The sequence below is a fragment of the Gorilla gorilla genome, chromosome 4 (genome assembly GCF_029281585.2).
Source record: "Gorilla gorilla gorilla isolate KB3781 chromosome 4, NHGRI_mGorGor1-v2.1_pri, whole genome shotgun sequence".
In the NCBI taxonomy this organism is placed as follows: Eukaryota; Metazoa; Chordata; class Mammalia; order Primates; family Hominidae; genus Gorilla; species Gorilla gorilla.
In genome coordinates this window covers 13,953,922-13,976,261 of record NC_073228.2, presented here as the reverse complement: position 1 = coordinate 13,976,261, position 22,340 = coordinate 13,953,922, and the positions used below count along the sequence as shown (strand labels likewise).

At 40.2% G+C, this 22,340-nt stretch overlaps 1 protein-coding gene across 18 annotated transcripts in view; it reads left to right on the top strand.

Moving 5' to 3' along the window:
• TNRC6C (trinucleotide repeat containing adaptor 6C) overlaps positions 1-22,340 on the top strand; it is a 148,910-nt gene that overhangs the window by 43,305 nt on the left and 83,265 nt on the right. For all 18 annotated transcript variants that reach the window (XM_055388798.2, XM_055388800.2, XM_055388801.2 and 15 more), the window contains 2 exons: positions 1,771-1,870; positions 2,661-2,682. In XM_055388798.2, coding sequence (XP_055244773.1) covers positions 1,808-1,870; positions 2,661-2,682 — 85 coding nt within the window. In that variant the 5' untranslated portion in view covers positions 1,771-1,807. The remainder of the gene's footprint in view (positions 1-1,770; positions 1,871-2,660; positions 2,683-22,340) is intronic.

Here is a 22,340-nt window from a genome sequence, read left to right as displayed (position 1 = left end):
GCTCCCGACTGTAACAGAAAAATAGCCTTTGCAGGAGGCCAGCGCCCAGGCAGATGCAGATGTTCATCTTGTCAAATTCTCACTGCATTTTATACTTGTTGCTGTTGTAATAGCGATAATTTGTTTTACTGATTTTTGTAAATATCTTTGAAAGTATATGTATTCTTATCTTGCTTCCTGCTATAATCCCAGAGCACTTATAAAGCTATTGTTCAGGCTGGGTGTGGTGGCCCACACCTGTAATCCCAGCACTTTGGGAGGCTGAGGTGGGAGGATCACTTGAGGCCAGGAGTTCGAGACTAGCCTGGACAACATAGTACGCCATCTCTGTTTACAAAAACAAACAAAGCTTTTCTTCAGAAAATACTTATTAAATGAATCAGTCCCCACCTCCCTCCATCCTTGTTTTCGTCCCTGGTTCTTACTACAATAAATAGCACATGTTAGTTGTATAGTTCTTCAGTGATTGAATTAGTGAACATATGAGATGGACTTGAGGTGTAGACTCTCTAGGAAAAGAAGTGATTAAAATAGCGTAGAAGAAAAAGGAAGAGTCAGGAAATGGGAAGATTCAATGAGGATCAAGAACAGGTGCTGTGTAAATAGTGATAAGAATAGGAAGTTATGGTCAGAATGCGGGATAGTGGCATCTAAAATTTCAGCAGTGGCGCAATTCTGGGTGGTTAGGGTCTAGTAGCTAATACTATAGATAAAGCACCCTGGTGATCAGGTGGGGGAAACTACATGTTTTGGCATTTGAGGTTGAGCTAGTAAAACAGCCAGTTCCCTACCTAATATCCCTAAAGCAAAACCCACTGCGAAGGAAATCCATCCCATACATACAAAGCCCCTAATTGGTATTTCAGTGCCTGAACAGACAACCAAGGGTTACTACAGAGTTGAGGAAAGGCTTTCAGATCAGAGAGAATCTAAGGGAAGAGGCATCCAGAGAAGGAACAAAGATATGCAGAAAACTTAGAAGATTTTCAGAGAAAAGAATAGAGATGATTTTGCATACCTAAAACAAGAACAGGGTGTTGTGGAAAAGGAGCGTTCAAGAGCACAGGAAAGTTAACAATTTTAAACATCACAATAAAAAACTCAGTAGAAGGATTAGAAGATCAAGTTGAATCAAGCACCCTCAAAATAGAAGCACCAATAAAAGAGTAGAAAACATAAGAGAAACAACAAGTTACAGGTGATCAATCCAAGAGATTCAATATGTTGTTATTTAGAAACAGAAGGAAGGTGTTTTCAAGAAAATAGAGAACTGAAAGGTATGAGCTGAAAGCATCAGCCAAATGCCAAGCACAAATAATCGGGGAGAAAAGATACATCACCCTGAAATTTCAGAACCCTAGAGATCAAGTGGAAAAAATAAAGCATGGCCAGGCTTGGTGCCCCACACTGGTAATCCCAGCACTTTGGGAGGCCAGGGCAGGAGATCGCTTGAGCCCAGGTATTCGAGACCAGACTAGGGGCTGGACTGTAGGAGCTGTATCTTACTCCATATCATACCCTTATCCCCAGCAATGCCTGATGATGGGCATTCAACAATGTGGACTGAATGAATGAGACAGCCGGCTACTGAAGAAGTCAGGGCAACCTGCAGTGCTGTTAGGGAAGTGTCCCTTTCTAGCACCTTCTCAGAGGGTCCTCCTGTATACCATATGTGAAATTCTGACTTAAGACTTGGAGCAGCTAGTGCTTTTTCATTGTTTGACTTAACATGATCATCAAACTTATACTAGTTTTCTTTGTATTTAATAGGGAGAAAGAGCAAGAAACACAAGAAGAGGAACGTTTGATGGAAGAAAAGAAAAAGAAAAAGCAGGAAGAAAAGAAAAAGAAGGAAGGTGCTCAGAAAAAGGTTTGGCTGAAGTTCCTGCTTCATTGTCTTTGTATCATTGTGTGTCTCATTTGCATCATCATAGCCATTATATGACAAGGTTTCATTCTGTTACTTTTTAAATCAATATGCCAAGTCTATAATTAGCGAATAATAGATATCCTACTGGTGAAATAAATACAGGTGACAGCCGTAAATGTCTAACTTGGAACTGGAAGTGTTAGAGCTGTGTTTTAAGGAAGCCGTGTTTTAGTTGCTGGTGGTGAAGTGTGTCCATGTTGTTCTACTTAAAATGAACTGTCCTGAACAACCATGTCTAATAAATGAAGAAGGGCCATTCAACTGATCTTATTAGAAAAGCTAGAAATATTTTTTTTTTGCAGCTTTGGCAAATGTTCTTTTACGAATCCTATTAGTAAAGATTAAAAATAAAAGCCCTACTGTAAACTTCATAGTCAAGCTTGAATTTTATGGCATTTAAAATACCAAGTTATGCCATTTGTCTTTGCTCTTACCTAGTTTAATGTATCTTGTAGTTTAAACAGTATACCTATTAGAGCCTGTTAAAATTATAGAGTTTAAACGAGCTCCAGATAGAATTTTTTGCCTTTAGATTAACATTGGTATATAATCAATGGCATGTACACACTTTCCCACTAATAAATTGTAATAAATTAACTGGGCAAAAACTCATTTTTAAAATTTTCAATACTAAAAGTTTGCTTATAAACTTTCATAGATGTGTACATTCTACACATTATTCCTAAAGAGTTTCTTTCTTTCTTTCTCTCTCTCTTTTTTTTTTTTTCAGGCTGCTGATCAAAAAACCAAAGGTAAGTTTATTTATTTTTAGGGGGGTACATTTATGGCGGTACCAAAATTTTTATGACCAGGATGACTTTTTTTTTTTAATTGATGGTTAAAAAACGAGAATCTAAGCCTGCCTTTGAAACTATTTTTTATTATTCATTGTGAAATTCCTCATTTATCACTGGTTTTACATCTGCATCTCATTGGTATTTGGTTAATCTAAAAATGTCTGAAGAATGTTATATTAGCTTTCCAAACAATGCTTTTAAATTTTCTTTTGATTTCCACCAAACAGGATGGAACTGATAAAGTTGATTCAGTTTGAATAAGAACAACCAAAGGATATCTGCATTTTTTTAAGGTTCCAGTTTCTCATTGCCAACTATCCTTTATAATAAAAAAGATATATTCTTTCTGGATTCCCTCTTTGCTTATTGATATGTAAAAGATTTCTCTTTTTATCCTCCAAGTCCAGAATTTGCTGGTTATCATAAAAGGTGTGGTGGAAACACACGCATTTCTCACTGTTACTCAGGAACTCCTATGATGTGCTGGAGATTCAGAATGAACAAACTGAAAGCCATACTCCAAGCCTCTTCATTTTATACCTGTATGTTTAGTTATTTCCCAGGGGTTAAGAGCACCCACTCAGGAGTCACATAAACTAGTTCTGTTTAATTTGGGACAAGTTACTTCACTTCTTTAGGCTTCAGTATCTCATATTTAAAATGAGAAAGGTAGTGAATGGTTCCTACCTCATAAAGCTGTTACAAAGACTTAATACGATTATTTGTCAATTAAAAATAAAATGTAAAAGAAAAAAAGACTAATTGAGATCATGCAGGAAAATGACTTAGTATCTAGCATATAATTGGTGCTCAGTAAAGGTTTGCTATAACTGTTAATTCTGAAGTTTTTTTCCACTGGACCATCACATGTACACGACTGTACATGTAGACACATGCACTCTCACAGCTAATACTATGCTTTTGTGAGACATTTTATAATTTTCAAAGTTAAGGTTATGTGTATTATCTCATTTGAACTTCATAGTTGAACAGGAAAGGAATTCGTTTACAGATAATCTCCTAGTGTGAATTAAGAGGCTGGTTCTTGGTTAAGAACCAGTTAATGGTAAAGACAAGACTTGAGGGAGTCCAGGTCTCTGAACCTCTAGACTAGAGTCACATGAAGAGAGGGAGTTAATGCTCAATGAATATTAAAAAGCAGCATAGCAAAAAGGACATTTTTCTCTCTTATACTCTCAGAAGCACTGTGAATTTACATAACACTTTTCCAGAAGGGTCCAAAAGGTTTATGGTACATAGTTGTGTATGAATTTATGATCTTGAATGAAAAACAATGGTTTCTTACTATTGTCATTTCAAAATACAGAGTTAACTGTTCTGGATCATCCATTTCTTCTTCTTCTTTCTTCTTCTTCTTCTTCTTCTTCTTCTTCTTCTTCTTCTTCTTCTTCTTCCTTCTTCCTTCTTCCTTCTTCTTCCTTCTTCCTTCTTCCTCCTTCTTCCTTCTTCTTCCTTCTTCTTCTTCTTCCTTCTGCTTCTTGAATTTTTCTGTCTGGTTTAGTACCAGCTATATTCTTCATCATTGTCACTGTTTTCTACTCAAGTAGTAACAAATTGCTTATTACTGAACAGTGATTGTGAATTACATTGTCCCACCACTTTACGCAGAGCTATCATTTTCTATTACTGTTCTGATGAGAATTTTCTTTTACTTTTTTTTTTTTTTTTTTTTTTTTTTTGAGATGGAGTCTTGCTCTATCGCCCAGGCTGGGTGGAGTACAGTGGCATGATCTCGGCTCGCTGCAACCTCCACCCCTCAGGTTCAAGTGGTTCTCCTGCCTCAGCATCACCCAACCCCCACCCCATAAGCTGGGATTACAGGCACGCATGGCCACACCCAGCTAATTTTTTGTATTTTTAGTAGAGACAGGGTTTCACCATGTTGGCCAGGTTGGTCTCGAACTCCTGACCTCAAATGATTCCCCCCCACCTCGGCCTGCCAAAGTGCTGGGATTACAGGCGTGAGCCACCGCACCTGGCCTCTGTTGAGAATTTTCATTGCTAACTCCAAATGCTACTGGATTTTTCTCTTCTCCTTCTATATCCTCTAAAATACTGTTCCTTTGGGTACAGTTTATCAGTAACTACTAACTAGCCTTAGAATGGGTTGTAGTAATAATTAATGTCTTTCCAAACAAAAAATGCTTTTTGAATTATAAATAATCTAACAGTACTGCTAGGTAATTCATTGATGAATATTAGCAGCATCAAAGTTTACGTTTTTCTCAGACTCTTCATTATTACTGGTTCAAACCAAAATTCATTGCCTGAGAAATATTGGTTCCAACTTTCTGACTGGACACTTTTGTCGGGTGACACAGGTTGGCCTGACTGTACCTATGATACATGTTATAGTACTAGTATTAGTGTTCACACATAAAATTGATGCTTTCCTAACATTCTAGCATTTTGACTTCCCTCCCCTGCTCCAGATTGTGTGTCTGTGAGGGCAGGGGCCACATTTGCCGCAAGGCAGCACCCAGAAGTCTCAAGGCCCTGAGTTGTTTGAATATAGGAAAGTGTTTAGCAATTTGAGAGAGTCCGAGAGTTGGATACTCTTAAGAGAGAAGCTGCAGTTATAAATTAGATTGCATAATATACTGAATCAATCAACATTGTAGAAGTTTGAATAATTTTGGTTTTGATAATTAGCTCAAACTAGACCAAATCAATTAGAAATTCCCTTACTCTGCAATATTACATACCACTCAACTAGTAGCATTCATAAAGCCATGCCCCAATTATTTAGCATTATATTTGACTTAATTTTCTCAATAATAGAAATGCTTTAAATTTGGATTTGTTTTAAACATTTTCAAGGAACTTTTTAGAATATATGACATGCTCATCTATGATACCCCTCTACCTTCTCCTGGAGAATATTAACTAGTCTAATCTGTTCTTAATAGATGAGTCTTCATTATAGCATTAATTATACTTAAAAAAATGTTTGCATCTGGCTATAACCATCAAACTTGAACTATGAATTTTTATTTAAAAGACTAATGCCGAACTGAAGCTAACTAGAAATATATGTTTTTTGAATAACTTAATCTAATATGTAGCATGCTTTCCTACCCTCCCCCCACAAATTTGAAAATTAGATTTCTAGGAAGTCTGCTTTGTAAAATTACCACTGAACAGAAATTTTGTTCCTGGCTATCTTTTCAAATTCTGACCTGTGATATCTTTGTTTGGGTCATTTTCTTTTTAAGATTCAGGCCAAGTGAGTACGTTTGTGTGAAACACTATGCTGCCAACATTCATATCCCCATCCTACCCTGATGTGATCATGGGAACCACGTTTTCTCTGCAGCTAGGAGATATACTTTTATTCAGCCCCGGGGGTTTTCACTCAAATAGTTGATTCACTTTGGCTTTCATCAGTTTCTTCCTCTTGACTCCCCCTTGATTTTCCTCTATGCCTCTAAGTCTGCAAACCCTCCAGTGGGGTTGACATCCTGCACTCCTAAGGAGTCTGGGCATGTTTCTAAACCTGGAGGCCTTTTCCTTAGTCGTCTCAGAGTCTTGGGTTGTTGTCGTAGTCAACTTTTTCTTATTTTTCCCTCCTGTGATGAAAAACAAAAGTTATATATTCTGATTGAAAATAATTTGAGATTATCTAAAGAGAAATTAAAGTTCACTCGAAATTCCTCTGTCCTGAGATATTTACCCATTAACAGTTAGCCATCCTTGAATGCATCTCTCTCTGAATTCATATACATAAATATATATTTATATGGACTCTCCACTGCTCCCCCGCAGTTAGCACTCCTGGATCCCTATCCCTTCAAGGAGCTGCACCAAGCAATTTGAAAACCTCTGTGGGAGCCTATTCATAAACTAGCCCTTTGTAAATTCTGCTGAATATTGTCTTTGCGTTGGTGACCAAAGAAAGAGACAGCCGAACACAATTACCTGTTACCCTTAGTGAGACCCTAGATGCTCTTATACTGGGGGAAAAGGGAATCAGATATAATCCTGTTGCCATTAACTTGTGCATTGTAGCTCTCTGTGGAGTAACTGGGGTCCAAATGTCATTTCAGACTGGCATGGGTTTTATGACCATAATGAGTAATCAGTTTTCTTTATTTTTGGCACTGCCCTTAATTGAGGCACAGGTAATAATAGCTTTATTTGTGATATGATGACCTTGGGAGCCTAAGTTTTCAGTATTGTTTTCTGGGTGTTTTCATGGATTGAGTGAGGGTTTTTTTAATGATTAACTATGATAATTTTCATAAATGTGAAAATTTAATTCAGTGCTTTTAGCCAGATTTAAGTTCATAAAGTAGATGTTTTCATACAAAAAGCTCAAAGTTAATCTTACCATGTATGAAAGTGAATACCTTCATGACCCATTATGGTTCATGGTCCATATCATTAATGAATTATGTTTTTGTTTTTGTTTTTTTGAGATGGAGTTTTGCTCTTGTTGCCCAGGCTGGAGTGCAGTGGTGCAATCTCGGCTCACTGGAACCTCTGCCTCCCAGGTTCAAGCAATTCTGCCGCCTCAGCCTCCAGAGTAGCTGGGACTACAGGTGCGCACCACCATGCCCAGCTTATTTTTGTATTTTTCATAGAGACAGGGTTTCACCATGTTGGCCAGGATAGTCTTAATCTCCTGACCTCGTGATCCGCCCACTTCGGCCTCCCAAAGTGCTGGGATTACAGGCGTGAGCCACTGCCCCTGGCCTGAATTATGATTTTTAAGTCATATACATCTGAATTTATACTTTTTTTGAGAGAGAGGGTCTAACTCTGTTGCCCAGGCTGGAGTGTAGTGGCACGAACACAGCTCACTGCAGCCACCACCTCCGAGGCTCAAGTGATCCCCCCACCTCAGCCTCCCAAGTAGCTGACTACAGGTGCATGCCACGGTGCCTGGCTAATTTTTGTATTTTTTTATATAGGCAGGGTTTCGCCCTGTTGCCCAGGTTGGTCTCACACTCAAGCAGTCCACCCACTTTGGCCTCCCAAAGTGCTGGGATTACAGGCTTGAGCCACCAGCTCAGCCCAAATTCGTACATTTAATTAGTATCCTAATCTTGTTTATAAAGAGTATAATTTTAGTTTTGCAGTGAGGTATTAAACTTTACCATGCATTCAGTTTGTAATTGGTAAACAAAACCTCTAGGTGCTTTTGTTAATAATGTAAGTCAGTTGAAGCTATAGTCTTCCAGTAGTCTTCAGTTGAGTGATGGAGTTTTTAGAGTCACAAAGTATTGGCAGTGTGCTTAGGCTCATTCTAAACATATAAAGTTTAATATCAATCAGAATGAAAAGTAGTAAGAATTGAGGTTTATGGCATATCTTCCCAATTTTATAGTCACACGTAGAAATATATGTTTTTCATATGTTTTTTCTACAACCACATAATGGGGCTGGAGACATGAGTATTCTGTATTTGTTGTCAGTATAATTATTAATTTTAGGAAGGAACTTAGACACTTAGGATGTTTTCAAATAAGGCTGAAGGAAATTCCTAAGAAATTGATTGTATGAGGTATCTTTAGGGGATGGCATCTTTTAGGTTTGAAATATTAGATATGTCTTTCTTTAGCTATGTTGCTTTATATTTAAAGTGTTTATTTTACTGTTAAATTCCGGGGGGAAATATAATAAACATTAATTTTTTTCCGTGGAAACAAAAAAAGTATTAAGATGAGACATTTTAAAAATATATAGGTTATTCAAAAGGGTAAAAATGTATTGCCAGAACCTCTGAGTAGGTACATGAACGTATAAGTTCTTGAACAAATTGTGAAACAAAGGAAGTGAGCCTAGCGGCAAGGAAGCGGGGCACTGTGCTCCGGGGGCGCCTCCCGAGGGCACTTCTCCTGAGTCTCAGATAAAGTGAAAGTTCACATCTCTGTTTCATATAACTTTTCACTAAAACTTTAAACATAAAGGCAGTTTCTAAGTTTAGACAAAGTTACAGTTTATAACTCTAAAGGATGCTGACCGTCTGCTTTCTAAGAAATAATTTGTTTACCCAGACCAGTTTCTTTTCTGTGTTTTTTTAAAAACAACTTTATTGAGTTATTGTGGACATTATATTTAAAGAGAAGAAATAGATAAGTGTTGGCATATATTTACCTGTGAAACCATCACCATGATCAAGATGACACCCATCATCCCTGAAGGTGTCCTCGTGACCTTTTCTGATCCATCTCCTCTGCCCCCACCCTACCCCCATCTGTCTCTAGGCAAACACTGATCTGCTTTCTGCCACTATAAAAGAGTTTTTATTTCTAGAACATTGTATTGAGGGACTCCTACACTGTGCACTTTGGCTCCTTTCACTCAGTGTATTGCTTTTGAAATTCATCCATGCTGTAGTGTGTATCAGTAGTTCATTCCTTTTTATTGCTGAGCAGTGTTCCATTGTGTAGGTGTATCACAGCTATTTATCCTCTTCATTCTCCTGTTCATGGACATCTGCGTTTTTCTAGTTTTGAGCTATTGAGTAAAGCTTCTTTTAACATTTATGTACAAGTTTTATATGGCTATATACTTTCATTTATCTTGAGTAAATGTATAATAGTAAAATGGCTATGGCATATGATAGGTGTATGTTTCATTTTTCAAGAAATTGCACACAGCTCTTTCCCAACGTGTTTATACTATTTCACAGTTCTGCATCTTCACCAATGCGTGGTATGGTCATCTTCATAATTTTAGCCATTCTAACAGGTATGTAGTGGTATCTCATTACACTTTTAATTGGCATTAACCTAATGACTAATGTGGCACTTTATTTTCATGTGCTTATTTGTCATCTTGGTGAAGCGTCTTTTAAAGCCTTTGGCCATTTTTCATTGTTATTTATTTTCTTTTTCCAGATTGGTTTCTGATACTAAATTGGCCTCTAGAGTTGGGCAGAAAGACTCATCGCTACAGCTTAGTTGTCTACATGCCTCAGTCATTTCCCTTCTATGTGTGTAGTTACTTGTAAATAGTAATATCAGAAAATATGCACTTTCAAATAGAATCACATTTTATCTAGCTTTTAGCATAACCAAAGATTATATTAATAAATGAGCTAAATATTAGTCACATTTTGCTACCTAGAGATGGCTAGTTAATTCATTAATTAACTTAAACAGTTAATAAATACCTGTTAGATGGCAGAGATCAGTTCCCTGTTCTCAAAGAAGGAAACTACAGACACTGCGGTCTCCTTGAGGGTGGAGGGTGGAAGGAGGGAGAGGAGCAGAAAAGATCAGTGTTGGGCACTGGGTTTAATACCTGGGTGATGAAATAATCTGTACATCAAGCCCCCATGACATGAGTTTACCTGTGTAACAAACCTTCATATGTACCTCCTAACCTAAAATAAAGGCTTTTTTTAAAAAGTTCCCTGTTCTCAAAAAGATATTTTAGTGGGAAGAGCCTGGCAGATAAGCAAATATATGTATATGCAAATGAATGCAATAAAATGTTCTGGGCATTGTAACTGCTTTATCTCAGCCAGGTGTCAGTAGGTCAGTATAAGCATTTCATGGCCAGTGGCGGATAGGGAGCCAGTGCTTCCAGGTATGAGAAGTCAGGCTCTAAGGAAAGTACAAAAAAGAAATTTTACAATGTTGGCAGCAGAGGAGCTGCTGAGTGAGGTGGTGGCCAGTGCAGTGAGGACCCAGCAGATGGTCAGTGAAGTTGGTTGTGATTTATCTATCTCACACTTTCTACCTGAAAGGATTTAGGTTTGGTCATCTTTTCATCAAATATTTGTATCTCTATAAGAAAAGATAACTTGTTTTTAAAAGTAAGTGAGAGAATTGGGAAAGGAAAATACTGATATGAATGAGGTAAGTGCATACAAGAGCTGGGCCACTCCCAGTTGTGCCCTAAGTTTGCTATGAAAGCAAGGACAAGGAGGGGTTGCCTTATCCCAGTCATCTTAAACCCATCCATCAGGTCATTAAAACTGAGCACCCTTACCAAGCTATTCTACCCAAAAAAGAGTTGAAACTGTTTTTCAGCTCTTTGGAGAGAGGTGGAAGGTGGGAAGCTAGCTCATAGAGTCCTTGAACACCTTCCTAAGGACTTCAGATCTTCTGGACCAGAGGGGGAGCCATTGGAGAATTTTAAGTAGGAGAGTGACATCATGAGATTTGTGCTTTAGAAAGATCACTGAACCTGCAGAATTGAAGATGAATTAAAAGAGGAGGAGAGAGGGCTGGAGGCAGCAGGTACAGTTGGATCAGTGCATAGGTCAGACTCCAGCTTACTAGCTAAGTGGCGGGGGTAGACAGGGAAGGGTAGTGATGATTGATAGAGTAGGCAGAACTTAGAAACTAACTGAGCTAACTAATCATTTGATCCAGCAGATATTTATTGAGCACCTGCTATTTGCTTGGTACTGTGCTGATTGCTATGGGAAGGAAATGTTAAAATAGAGATTCACTTCCCACTCTCATGGAGCTGAGTCTTATGAGGAATGGACATAAATCTCAACCACAGTGATACATGTATCCTTACTAACTGGAATGGTGACTGTGTGACAGCATCAAGAAAGGAGCCCGAACTTGGCAGGAGTTGTGGAAGGTATCATTGAATCTGAAGGGTGAGCAGGACCCAACTAGGCCAGGGAACACTCCTACATAGAGAGGGAACAGCATCTGTAAACAGCCTGTGGCCGTATGGAATATGACATTTTCCATGAACTAAACAAACAGGAAGCTATGAAATAGCAGAGTATGAGGTGAGGCCAAAGTGAGAGATGGGGATTGGTCCACTATGCAAGGCATCAAAGAGGAGTTGTGCTCTTTTGCCTAAGAGAATAAGAAGGCTTTTCCAAATCAGTTTGAAATAAGGCCAATTTTTCTCCTCCTGCACCAGCCTTGTCTTACTAAATGTTGGAGTAGTTTAACTTTGGCTCCCTCTTCTGGCGGGTTGTAGGATTCTGCACTTTTGGAGGGAAAATACCTAAGATTACCGCTATTTCCCAATTTATCAGTCCTGGGAGAACACATTTGAGACATAATTCCACTTAAGTCTTCTGTGTTTCATGAGATTTAGGATTTGCCATTTGTTCTGAGAGCTTATTTAGTTCAGGATGATTTAGCATGAAAAGAGATGTGGTCAAGAAGGAGTTAAGGGAACTGACAAGCTCTACACCCAGTGGACTTTCTTTGCCTTTAATGTTTTGTCCAGTGTGTTGCCTCACTTGGAGAGAGTTATGATCAATGTTACATATGAGAAGATTACAGGAGAGCCAGTAGGCATTAATGCTGTCTTGATTACTCAGCTTTAACATATGCTCTTAGCGGCATTTTCTAAATTGATCTTCTAAATAAGCCTGTTGTTTAAAAAGAACTTAGATATACTTGCATATATGATACATAGTACATTTTCTTACAGCAGGAATATCCAAGGGCCAAAACAAAGTAACCTTTTAATGAAATGATTCTTACTGTTTGTAGTCATTATTAAAATAATTTTGCTTTCTTTTAACATTCATGTTATCTAGTATGTGATGTATTGAGAGTGGCATTTGGTACCTTTTAGAGAGGTAACTGTAATATGCTAGAGTAGAAAATACCTCTGAACGGCATTTCTCATTAGCAACAGACACTAAGTTAATGTAGTTTGTAGTTAATGAGTCTGTGCTTGTTTTGAGTTGGGCTCCAAATGTTGCCACGGTGATAGATCAGCCAGAAGCATCCACTGAACAAACAGAAGGCACCACTTTGTATCCCTCCGGGACTGCTGATGAGCACAGCAGATGGACCCTCCGTACTCAGACTGTCTTCTGCTCGCATCTCATTGTTCTAAGGCAACTTCTTGCCACAATGTTTGCTGCTGTGTAGGCTGCAGAAGAAATTGTAATAACAAAAATATTCCTTGGAATCACTGATTATGTTGGCACAAGAGAATAGTTCTCTTACATAGTCACATTTGCAAACAATCTTTGAGTAAATTTAAATTTAAAATGTTAAGAAACTCTGAATCTTTGAATATTTATTCTGAAATGACTAGAATTACTGCTTGATTTTTGACAATTTTTTTCATTGTGTGGGGTGTCCATGCATAAGAGAAGTTCTATGTTTTATCTTACAAAAGCTTGTTTCTTAAGTTCTGAGATGACATCAGTCATAGGACATATCATCGATTCAATAACGTCCTGTTGACAGAGGTGGAGCATGAATGAGGAAACCTTGTTGTATTTATACATCAATTGTAAGGGGCATCCAAATTTCAGAAAGAAGATGTGTTAAAATGTGTGGGTTAAAAATGTCCCTCCCAGTTAGCATTTACCTATAAAAAGTTAGTTTTAAAATATACTGCTCTCATCCATTTCACACCTACTTGTTATTATACTTTAGGCTAATGGTGGCAGCCCACGGGATTCTAATTGAGGATCCTTTTAACAGTAAATGCCATTACAGGCAAACAGTGGTATACCTAGCTCATACCACATACTGTGATGTTGTCTAGGTAGATGGAAGATTTAAATGTACTACTTGGGCCAGGCACAGTGGCTCAGCCTGTAATCCCAGCCACTTTGGGAGGCCGAGGTGGGCGGATCACCTGAGGTCAGGAGTTCCAGACCGGCCTGGCCAAGATGGCAGAACCGCATCTCTACTAAAAGTACAAAAATTAGCTGGGCGTGGTGGTGGGCGCCTGTGATCCCAGCTACTCGGGAGGCCAAGGCAGGAGAATTGCTGGAACCCGGGAAGCGGAGGTTGCAGTAAGCCGAGATCAAGCCATTGCACTCCAGCCTGGGCAACAGAGCAAGACTCCATCTCAATAATAAATAAATAAAACTCCTTGCTGAAAAAGTCTATATGCTCTTAACCAGATTTCGGCTGAAGAATATAGAAACTACTCTAGCTGTTATAAGCAGAAATGGGTTTAAAATATGGAGGACTGGGTGCGTATAAAATCACTGAAAGGGCTGAAGGGGGTAAACTCTAGGCTGGGCCTTCAGAAATGACTCCCCAAAGAGTTCCCTGAAGAGCTGCTACCTCCAGGAATAATTGAGAGGCCCTATTGGCTCTCTTGACTTCCAGAGCACAGTGCCACTGCCACAGACCAGGGGTCAGGAAGCGGCACTAACACTGTCTCTCTCAGCCACAAAAGGAGCGATTGGGAATGTGGCCCCTGCACAGAAACTGCCACCATCTCCAGTACTGTGCTTACAGGTACCCACAGCCAGTACCTGCCAGGTCACATGCACTCACATGTAACTGGGGGAACCAGATCCCTAGCCTCAGCTCTTCTTGCACGGAGGCTGCATAAGCTGTGTGCCAGGCTTGTCAGTCCTGCACCAGGTGTGCCTGTGGTGGTGGGTGGGAGAGACCATTTTGACTACTTGCTTTGTAAACATTTAAAAAATAATGGGATGGCTGTTCATTAACATTCATCTAGCGCCTAACACTTTCCAAACTGTTGGAGATATGGGAACCAAATTAAGGGGGGTGGTTTAGAACCAGAGTAAGATCTAATCTTCCATTCCTGAGTACAGCTGTCATTACCTCTTCTAAATTACTGCAGTCTCTGCCTGCCTTCCCTTCTTTAGGTCATTCTCTGTGGTTCCTCCTTTAACATGATTATTTAACTTCTGTGGCTTCCATTGCTTCTGAGAGGAGGAGGATTATTATAATATAAACGCTTACTGTGTACTAAGTGCCAGTCACTGTTCTAAACCATTCTTTACGTAGATTAGCAATCAATCCTCAAGGAACTCTCTCAGTAAGGGATTCTTAGCTCCCTTTTATCCCCCGCCCTTGCCCACATGTTATGGATGGCATGACTGAAGGATGGAGAAGCTAAGTAATTTATCCAGGATCCCCAGCAAAGAAGTGGCAGAGCTGAAGTTTCAACCCCAAGTCCATACTTTTAGCTACTGCACTCCCTCTCAGGAGAAGTGTATGGAATTGATAAACCCCAAGTTCTGAATGTTGATGATCTTTGCTGGGGGAAGGTGGAGTATACAGTCAGGGAGGGAAAGATAGGTGGGGCTTTGGTGGAATGGGGACATTTTATTTCTTAAGCTGGAGATTGGCTGCTTGGAGATTTGTTGATTATTTGGTCTTTATGCCTTTTTTAAAATGTCTTAAATATTTCTAAATAAATTTTTAAAGAAAAGACTGTGTTGGTAGTTATGACTTGGGTGATTGAATAAGATAGAAGCACCTCAGCATGCTCCCACTCCCTGCTCCCCTGTTCTGTTCAGACCAGGGTGAGGAATGTAAGGTGGATCATAGGGAAGTTCTTTTCCCGTGTTGCATTCCTGCTCAGGTGGCGGAGCTGAACAAGGAGGGCACCGCTGCCTCCTCTCCCAACCACATGGCTCTAGAGTCTGCACAGGGTCTCAGAGACCTCAACAGCTTGAAGTGCTTGTTGAGCTTAGGTAACCCATGACTGCACAGCTGTTCAGCTCACCATGGGTTAACAATTGTAGCAGCCTGTCTCTAGAGTTTCTCTCTGAAACTGGAGGCTCCAGGCTTCTCCTAGTGTGGCAGCCAGGCAGGAACACTGAGGAGTATCCATCCATGGAACCACCCAGTGCTCTCCCAGCTATAGGTCAAGTGATACAATCCAAAATCCTTCCAGCGTCTCTGCCTACCTCTCCAGCCTCCTGTGAAACAACCCCGCTAGGCTTCAACCCCCGAAGGCGAGAAGCTCTTTTCCATTTCAGGGCCTTCCCATGCACTGTCTAGGCTGGTGGGAGTGAGTTTGTAGGTACGAGGTGTGCACACATACACACAGACATACTCTACCTCGCTAACCCTGACATACTTTTTCAGGCTCTGCTTAATTGTCACTTTCTCAAAGGAGCTTTCTGAATCCCTAAATTAGGTTATCTTGTCCCACTGTTCCTTTTATCATGCTTACAACAATGTGTAATTTTCTATTTGTGAAATCATTTTAAAGATAATGTCTCTTCTACTATATGATAAACTTATAAAGACAGGAACCATATTTGTGTATATATATGTTTTTTGGTTTCTGGTTTTTGTTTTGTTTTTTTGGTTTTTTTGAGATGGAGTCTTGCTCTGTCGCCAGGCTGGAGTGCAGTGGCGCAATCTCGGCTCACTGCAACCTCCGCCTCCCGGGCTCAAGTGATTCTTCTGCCTTAGCCTCCAGAGTAGCCGGGACTACAGGTGCGCATCACCACGCCCAGCTAACTTTTGTATTTTTTTGAGTAGAGATGGGGTTTCACCATATTGGCCAGGCTGGTCTCGAACTCCTGACCTCGTGATCCGCCCCGCCTCGGCCTCCCAAAGTGCTGGGATTACAGGCGTGAGCCACCATGCCCAGCCGGAACCATGTTTTTTTATATGATACTCAGTATTCACAGTGCCTGGCACAGAATAGGAACCCATTAAATATTTTCTAAATAAGGAGAGGATAGGTGGGGATATTGACATGTTTTGGGGGGTGGAGCAAATGATAGGCAGATTGCATGGGAAAACAATGAGTTTGAGCCCTTATTTACCGTGCTTTCCTTTTTTTGCAGCACTTTACACCTGGTGAACCATGTATCTTACACATCAAGTTTATTATTGATCCTTTTTCTCTACTAAGATGTGAGCTCCACAGGGCCAGGGATCTCTTTTTTGTTCCTTGATACAGCCCCAGCCTAGAAGAGGCTGAGCTGTAGAAAACCTCTGTATTTATTGAATGAGTGAGTACTGTCTCTATAAACTAGAAATCCAGGCCATAGATTGAGAGAAGCTGGATGGCATCCGGATTCCAGAGTGCAGGAAAAGTTTTAAGCAGTTACAAGAGAGGGGTTTTGGCAGTCCATGTTAGGTTAGTAAGAGGAATTCTTGGTGGCAGTGGGTGCTTATGCTAGTGTTAGTAGGTAACAGAGCTCATTGCTGTTTCTGAGACTACATGTGGCAGTGTCAGGTGGTCTGGAAATGACTGAAGGTTGGGATGATACAGAAGTATGGATAGCAAGCATAGTGAAAGGAAGGAAGGTCGGGGGCCTCGGCTGTTACAGATGACGATATTGAAGTGACTGAGCATGATGAGACTCAAGCCAACTAAAATGGCTAGGAAAGAAGCAGAGAGAATGGGGTTGCAGCCAGGACTTGAAAAGGCTCAGACCCTAGCAAGGGTAGACTGGAGGCTAAGGAGGCTGTGTCAGCAAGGCAAGTTCCTTCTGTCTTGGTATCTTAGAGATGACAATGTAGTAGAAAAGTCTGAAAAGGAGCTCTTTCAAAATCAAGTTCTCCAAAGTCTGAAGGGACAGCAGCCTGAACTTTGTGTCCATACTGTAGCCTGTCATTTTAGAAAAAGCAAAATGTGGGAATCTCTCTATTTGGCCCTGTTATGACAACACTACCTGAAAATTTTAGCTGAAAGCAGAAAATCCTTGGAAAGAAAATTGTTTTAAAAGACTGTTGCTTTCTTATATAAAGAGTTACCATCTACCTTTTCACCAGCAGATGTCACCCTCATTTAAAAAACAAAAGGCAAAAGCTTACTAGGCAAAGAGTAACCAAAATTTCCATCTTGCTGAAAGTTTTTTAAAATTATATATGTAGTTATTAAATGGTTGCTATCTTAATATTTCTTAAATAAAACAAATGATTTGTTGAAAAATCATAAAGAAACTAAAGTTCCCATTGCCTTCCTGTATTCTCTTGCTGCATGAAAATGCTGATGTGCAAAAGGGTAGGTTCCCATGTGAGTCCTTATCTTTGAGGTATGGCCCTAGAGCCAGGTCTTTTTGAAGAAGGGGAATGTCAAGATTGCTTTGATGCCCTGGTTTTTTAGGCAGTAATAGACCCATAAGTGAGGATCTGAAAAGAGTTCATGGCTAGACAAAAAAAGAAAATGCCCATTTAATTTATCTGTGTTACAAGAATAGATCCAGATTTTGAGATCTTCCACTTATCACTTGAGATTATTAAGTGGCTGCTTGATTCAAAGATCCAAAAATTACTGGCTTAAGTCAGAAGGTTTATCACTGCATAATATAAAAGAGACCCAGAGGTGTACAGCTCAACTGGGTCAGAATTCCCCATTCCTCTGTCTGTTGCTTTGCTGAGTGAGGCTTCTCTTCCCTTTTCTTAGGGTCCAGGATGACCTGTAGACTACCAGCCATAGCATTAGCATTGCAAGCTGGAAATATCACTGTGAGAACAAGTACGTGGGTAAACTGAGTGTGCCATGCTTGCATTATACTCCAGGACCCTTGGTCTTTTTATTAATTGACTACAGGCTTTGTGGCATTTTTTTCTGTTTGTGAAATAATGTGCTAGTACTTTAGTGTAGAGTAAATAGTTGTAAGGGAAATTCTCCCACCTGAAAAAGCTTGTGATCTGTCACAACCTGTAGTTTCTCAATCTCTGTTTCACTTTCAGTCTTTATGAAAACAGGTAATTATTGAACGGTTTCTGAGAAACTAGCTTAAACTTTATCCTTTCCAATAATACAATGCCATTTCTAGACCAGCACCATTCAATAGAAATAATGGAAGCCACAAATGTGAGCCACAGGAATCATTTTAAATAGCCTAGTTGCATCATTTAAAAAGTAACAGGCGGAATTACTTTTAATAATGTTTAACTTGATATATCCAAAATATCGCCATTTCAATGTGAAAGCAACAGAAAAATTGTTAATGAGGTATTTCCCTTTTTTTTGGTACTAAGTCTTTAGAATCCAGTATATGTTTTAATACTAAGTACATCTCAATTTAGACCTCAAGGCTCAATAGCCACACTTGGCCAGTGGCTGCTGTACTGGGCAGCACATGGTCATCCTTCCCCTCTACACTTGTCTGAGATTTCCAGTCAATTGCAGAAGCTTTAAATACTCTGTGTGTCTTCTTTAAGATTTCCCCAGTTCATTGTTGATTCACTTAAGTGAGAAACCTAAGTGCTCCAGTGCCTTCCTATGGCAACCAACACAGTCCTGGACTCAGACCAGGAAATTCTTGTTTGACTTTTGGATGTGTTTAGTAGGAAAGAAAGCTTCCTTCAAGCAGCACTGTCCAGTAGGTAGCTGAAGAAGGATGCTGGACTTGGAGCTCAAGGGCAACACTGGGACAGTACTCAGGCATCAGTAGCACAGAAATGATGGTCAGAATGGTGAGCATGGACAACCTCTCCAGAGAGTCCAGGGCTGGAGAATGAGTACAAAGACTTGAAGTCCATTAGCGGCGAGAGGGCCAGCAGAGCACAAAGGCATCTCTGAGGGGCACAGGAGGGGCGTGGGCCACGCATTCAGACAAGCCTGATGTGCTTGTGCTCGTTCACTGATGCTGTTGTGCTCGTAGCTCAAGGCTGTTATAAAGTAAAAGCACCTGCGTTTCTAAGAGAGTAATTTCATTTCTCCATACTTAATATGTTCCTGTTTCTTCTTGATAAATAGCATCATTTTAACTTTTCATTCAGTAATCATAAAAAAGATTATGGAGAGGAGACATGGAATAGGTTATTTATTTTTTTATTTTTATTTTCTTGAGATGGAGTCTCACTCTGTCACCCAGGCTGGAGTGCAATGGCGCAATCTCGGGTCACTGCAACCTCTGCCTCCCTGGCTCAAGTCATTATTCTGCCTCAGCCTCCCAAGTAGCTGGAATTACAGGGGTATGCCACCATGCCCAGCTAATTTTGGTATTTTTAGTAGAGATGGGGTTTCACCATGTTGGCCAGGCTGGTCTTGAACTCCTGACTTCAGGTGATCTGCCTGCCTCGGCCTCCCAAAGTGCTGGGATTAAAGGTGTGAGCCACCATGCCTGGTCTATTTATTTATATTTTTTTAATTAAAATAAAACAATACCTACATAAGACTTTGGGATATATTACCAGGATTTTTCCTCTGGAAGGTTTCTATGTCTGATAGTCTAATATTACAAGTAGTTGGAACTCTATTAGTATCTGGCCCTTTTCCTGTAGGTCTAGCCTTTGGGCCAAAAAGATGCCCAGAGGCAGTGAGACTCTCACCAAGGTCATTCCCAGAATTTTAGACTTTGGTGGCCATATATGGTCTCTGTCATATATTTGTCTTTGAGTTTTTCCCCCATCCTTTAAAAATGTAAGGGGCATTCTTAGTTCACCTGCCAGTCCTGCCCTACTCACATAACAGTTATTCAAGGTGGAAAGGGAAGACTGGTTAGGAATGCTTTGACTCTTTAAAAATGAGGCTGTCTTAGATATAAGATTGACTACACATAATGCATCAGGCAGGTAGCACACAGGAAACCATATTCCATATCCAAATGTCTTAGAATTTGGTGGTTTATATTGAAAAATTGACTGATAACATTCATTTATGATTTGCTTACTTCTTCCTTTCTGTAGCATGAACTCCTTTTCCTCTGAAGGTTTTGAAGAAAAACAACCCTGAATTTGTCCTTCAGTCATTTAAGAAAGATTAACAGTAGCATGGTGGAAAAGCATGGTCAGAGATGTGAGTTCTAGTCCCAGTGGTAGCTGGGTCAGTCATCTCAGCCAGATCATCTCGGTTGCCTGAGTCTGTGCAGACGAGGGTGGGACTGGATGATTTCTAAGGTTCCCGTCAGCTCAAATTCTTTGCTCCTGAGTCCTTGCCTAATTGTTTCCATCAGGTTTTGAGTTCTGGTGCATTTTCTTCATTTTGAGTCTTTTAAAAGGCAAAATGACAGGTAGAAGTACAAGTGTAGTTGGCACTCCTTATCTGTGGCTTCCGCATCCATGGATTTAACCAACTGTCAATCAAAAATATTTGAAATATAAATGGACAGTTGCATCTGTACTGATGCAGTGCATGTACTGTACATGTACAGACCTTTTTTCTTGTCATTATTCCATAAACAATACAGTATAACAGCTATTTATATAGCATGTAAATTACATTAGGTATAAGTAATCTAGAGATTATTTAAATATATAGGAGAGCTGGGCATGGTGGTATGCACCTATTGTCCCAGCTATTTGGGAGGCTGAGGTGTGAGGAACACTCAAGCTCAGGAATTCAAGTCCAGCCCACCCTGGGCAACACAGTGAGACTCCGTCTCTAAAAAAAAAATTAGAAATTAACAACATAAAGTATGCGGGAGGATATGCATAGGTTATACGCAAATAATAACCTGTTTTATAACAGGGACTTGAGCATCTGTGGATTTTGGCATCCAAGGGGGTTTCTGGAACCAATCCCTCTTGGATACTGAAGGATGACTGTACTTTGACTTTTATAGTAGCTAGCCATCCAGTGTCAGTTATTTACAAAAGAGAAACTGGGTTTTTCATCACAAAAATTTCTGTAGCTTGCTAATAGTTCTCTTTTTTTATTCCTTCCTTCTCCTGCTCCTCCTCCTCCTCCTCTTCTGCTGCTGCTGCTTTTGAATTTTGCAGTAAAAGAACCAATATTCCTAGCTTCCCAAGAAGCACTTGTTGAGTCTAGAATTAAACTTTTGAGCTGGGCACAGTGGCTCATGCCTGTAATCCCAGCACTTTGAGAGGCTGAGGTGGATAGATTGCTTGAGTCCAGGGGTTCAAGACCAGCCTGGGAAACATGTCAAAAACCCATCTCTACTAAAGATACAAAAAATTAGCTGGGCATGGTGATACACATCTGTCGTCCTAGCCACTTGGGAGGCTGAGGTGGGAGGATCACCTGAGCCAGGAAAGCCAAGGCTGCAATGAGCTGTGATCATGCCACTACACTTCAGCTTGGGCAACGGAAGTGAGACCCTGTCTCAAAAAACAAACAAAAAAGGCTGGCCAGGCACCGTGGCTCATGCCTGTAATCCCAGCACTTTGAAAGGCCAGGGTGGGTGGATCACCTATGGTCAGAAGTTCAAGACCAGCCTGGCCAACATGGTGAAACCCCATCTCTACTAAAAATACAAAAATTAGCCAGGCATGGTGGCGGGCACCTGTAATCCCAGCTACTTGGGAGGCTGAGGCAGGAGAATCACTTGAACCCAGGAGGCAGAGATTGTGCCATTGCACTCCAGCCTGAGCATCAAGAGCAAAAAAAAACTCCGTCTCAAAAAAAAAGCAAAAACAAAAAAACCTTTTGAGGCAGATACATTAAAGTGTGTGAAAAAATAATTGTTAGTATGCTAATTGTAATTTTAAAATACATTGAGTGGTTCTAAGTTTACCAGACAAGTGTCTATGTATTGTGCTCTCAGTTTTATTTGGAAAGTTTGCTATTGTGAAAGAGACAGCAAGTTTTCTTCTCTGTTGTGGGTTGTATTTTCCATTTTTTATTAATAGGTTGTATTATTTAGAGCAGTTTTTTTGGTTTTTTTGTTTGTTTGTGTTTTTGGAGATGGAGTCCCTCTCTGTCTCCCAGGCTGGAGTGCAGTGGCGTGATCTTGGCTCACTGCAAGCTTCGCCTCCCAGGTTCACGCCATTCTCGTGCCTCAATCCCCCAAGTAGCTGGGACTACAGGCACCTGCCACCACGCCCGGCTAATTTTTTGTATTTTAGTAGAGACGGGGTTTCACCATGTTAGCCAGGATGGTCTCAATCTCCTGACCTTGTGATCTGCCCGCCTTGGCCTCCCAAAGTGCTGGGATTACAGGCGTGAGCCACCGCGCCCGGCCTATTTAGAGCAGTTTTAAGTTTACAAAACAATTGAGCTGAAAGTATAAAGTTCCCATGTATTCCCTCTCCTCACCACCACTAGTT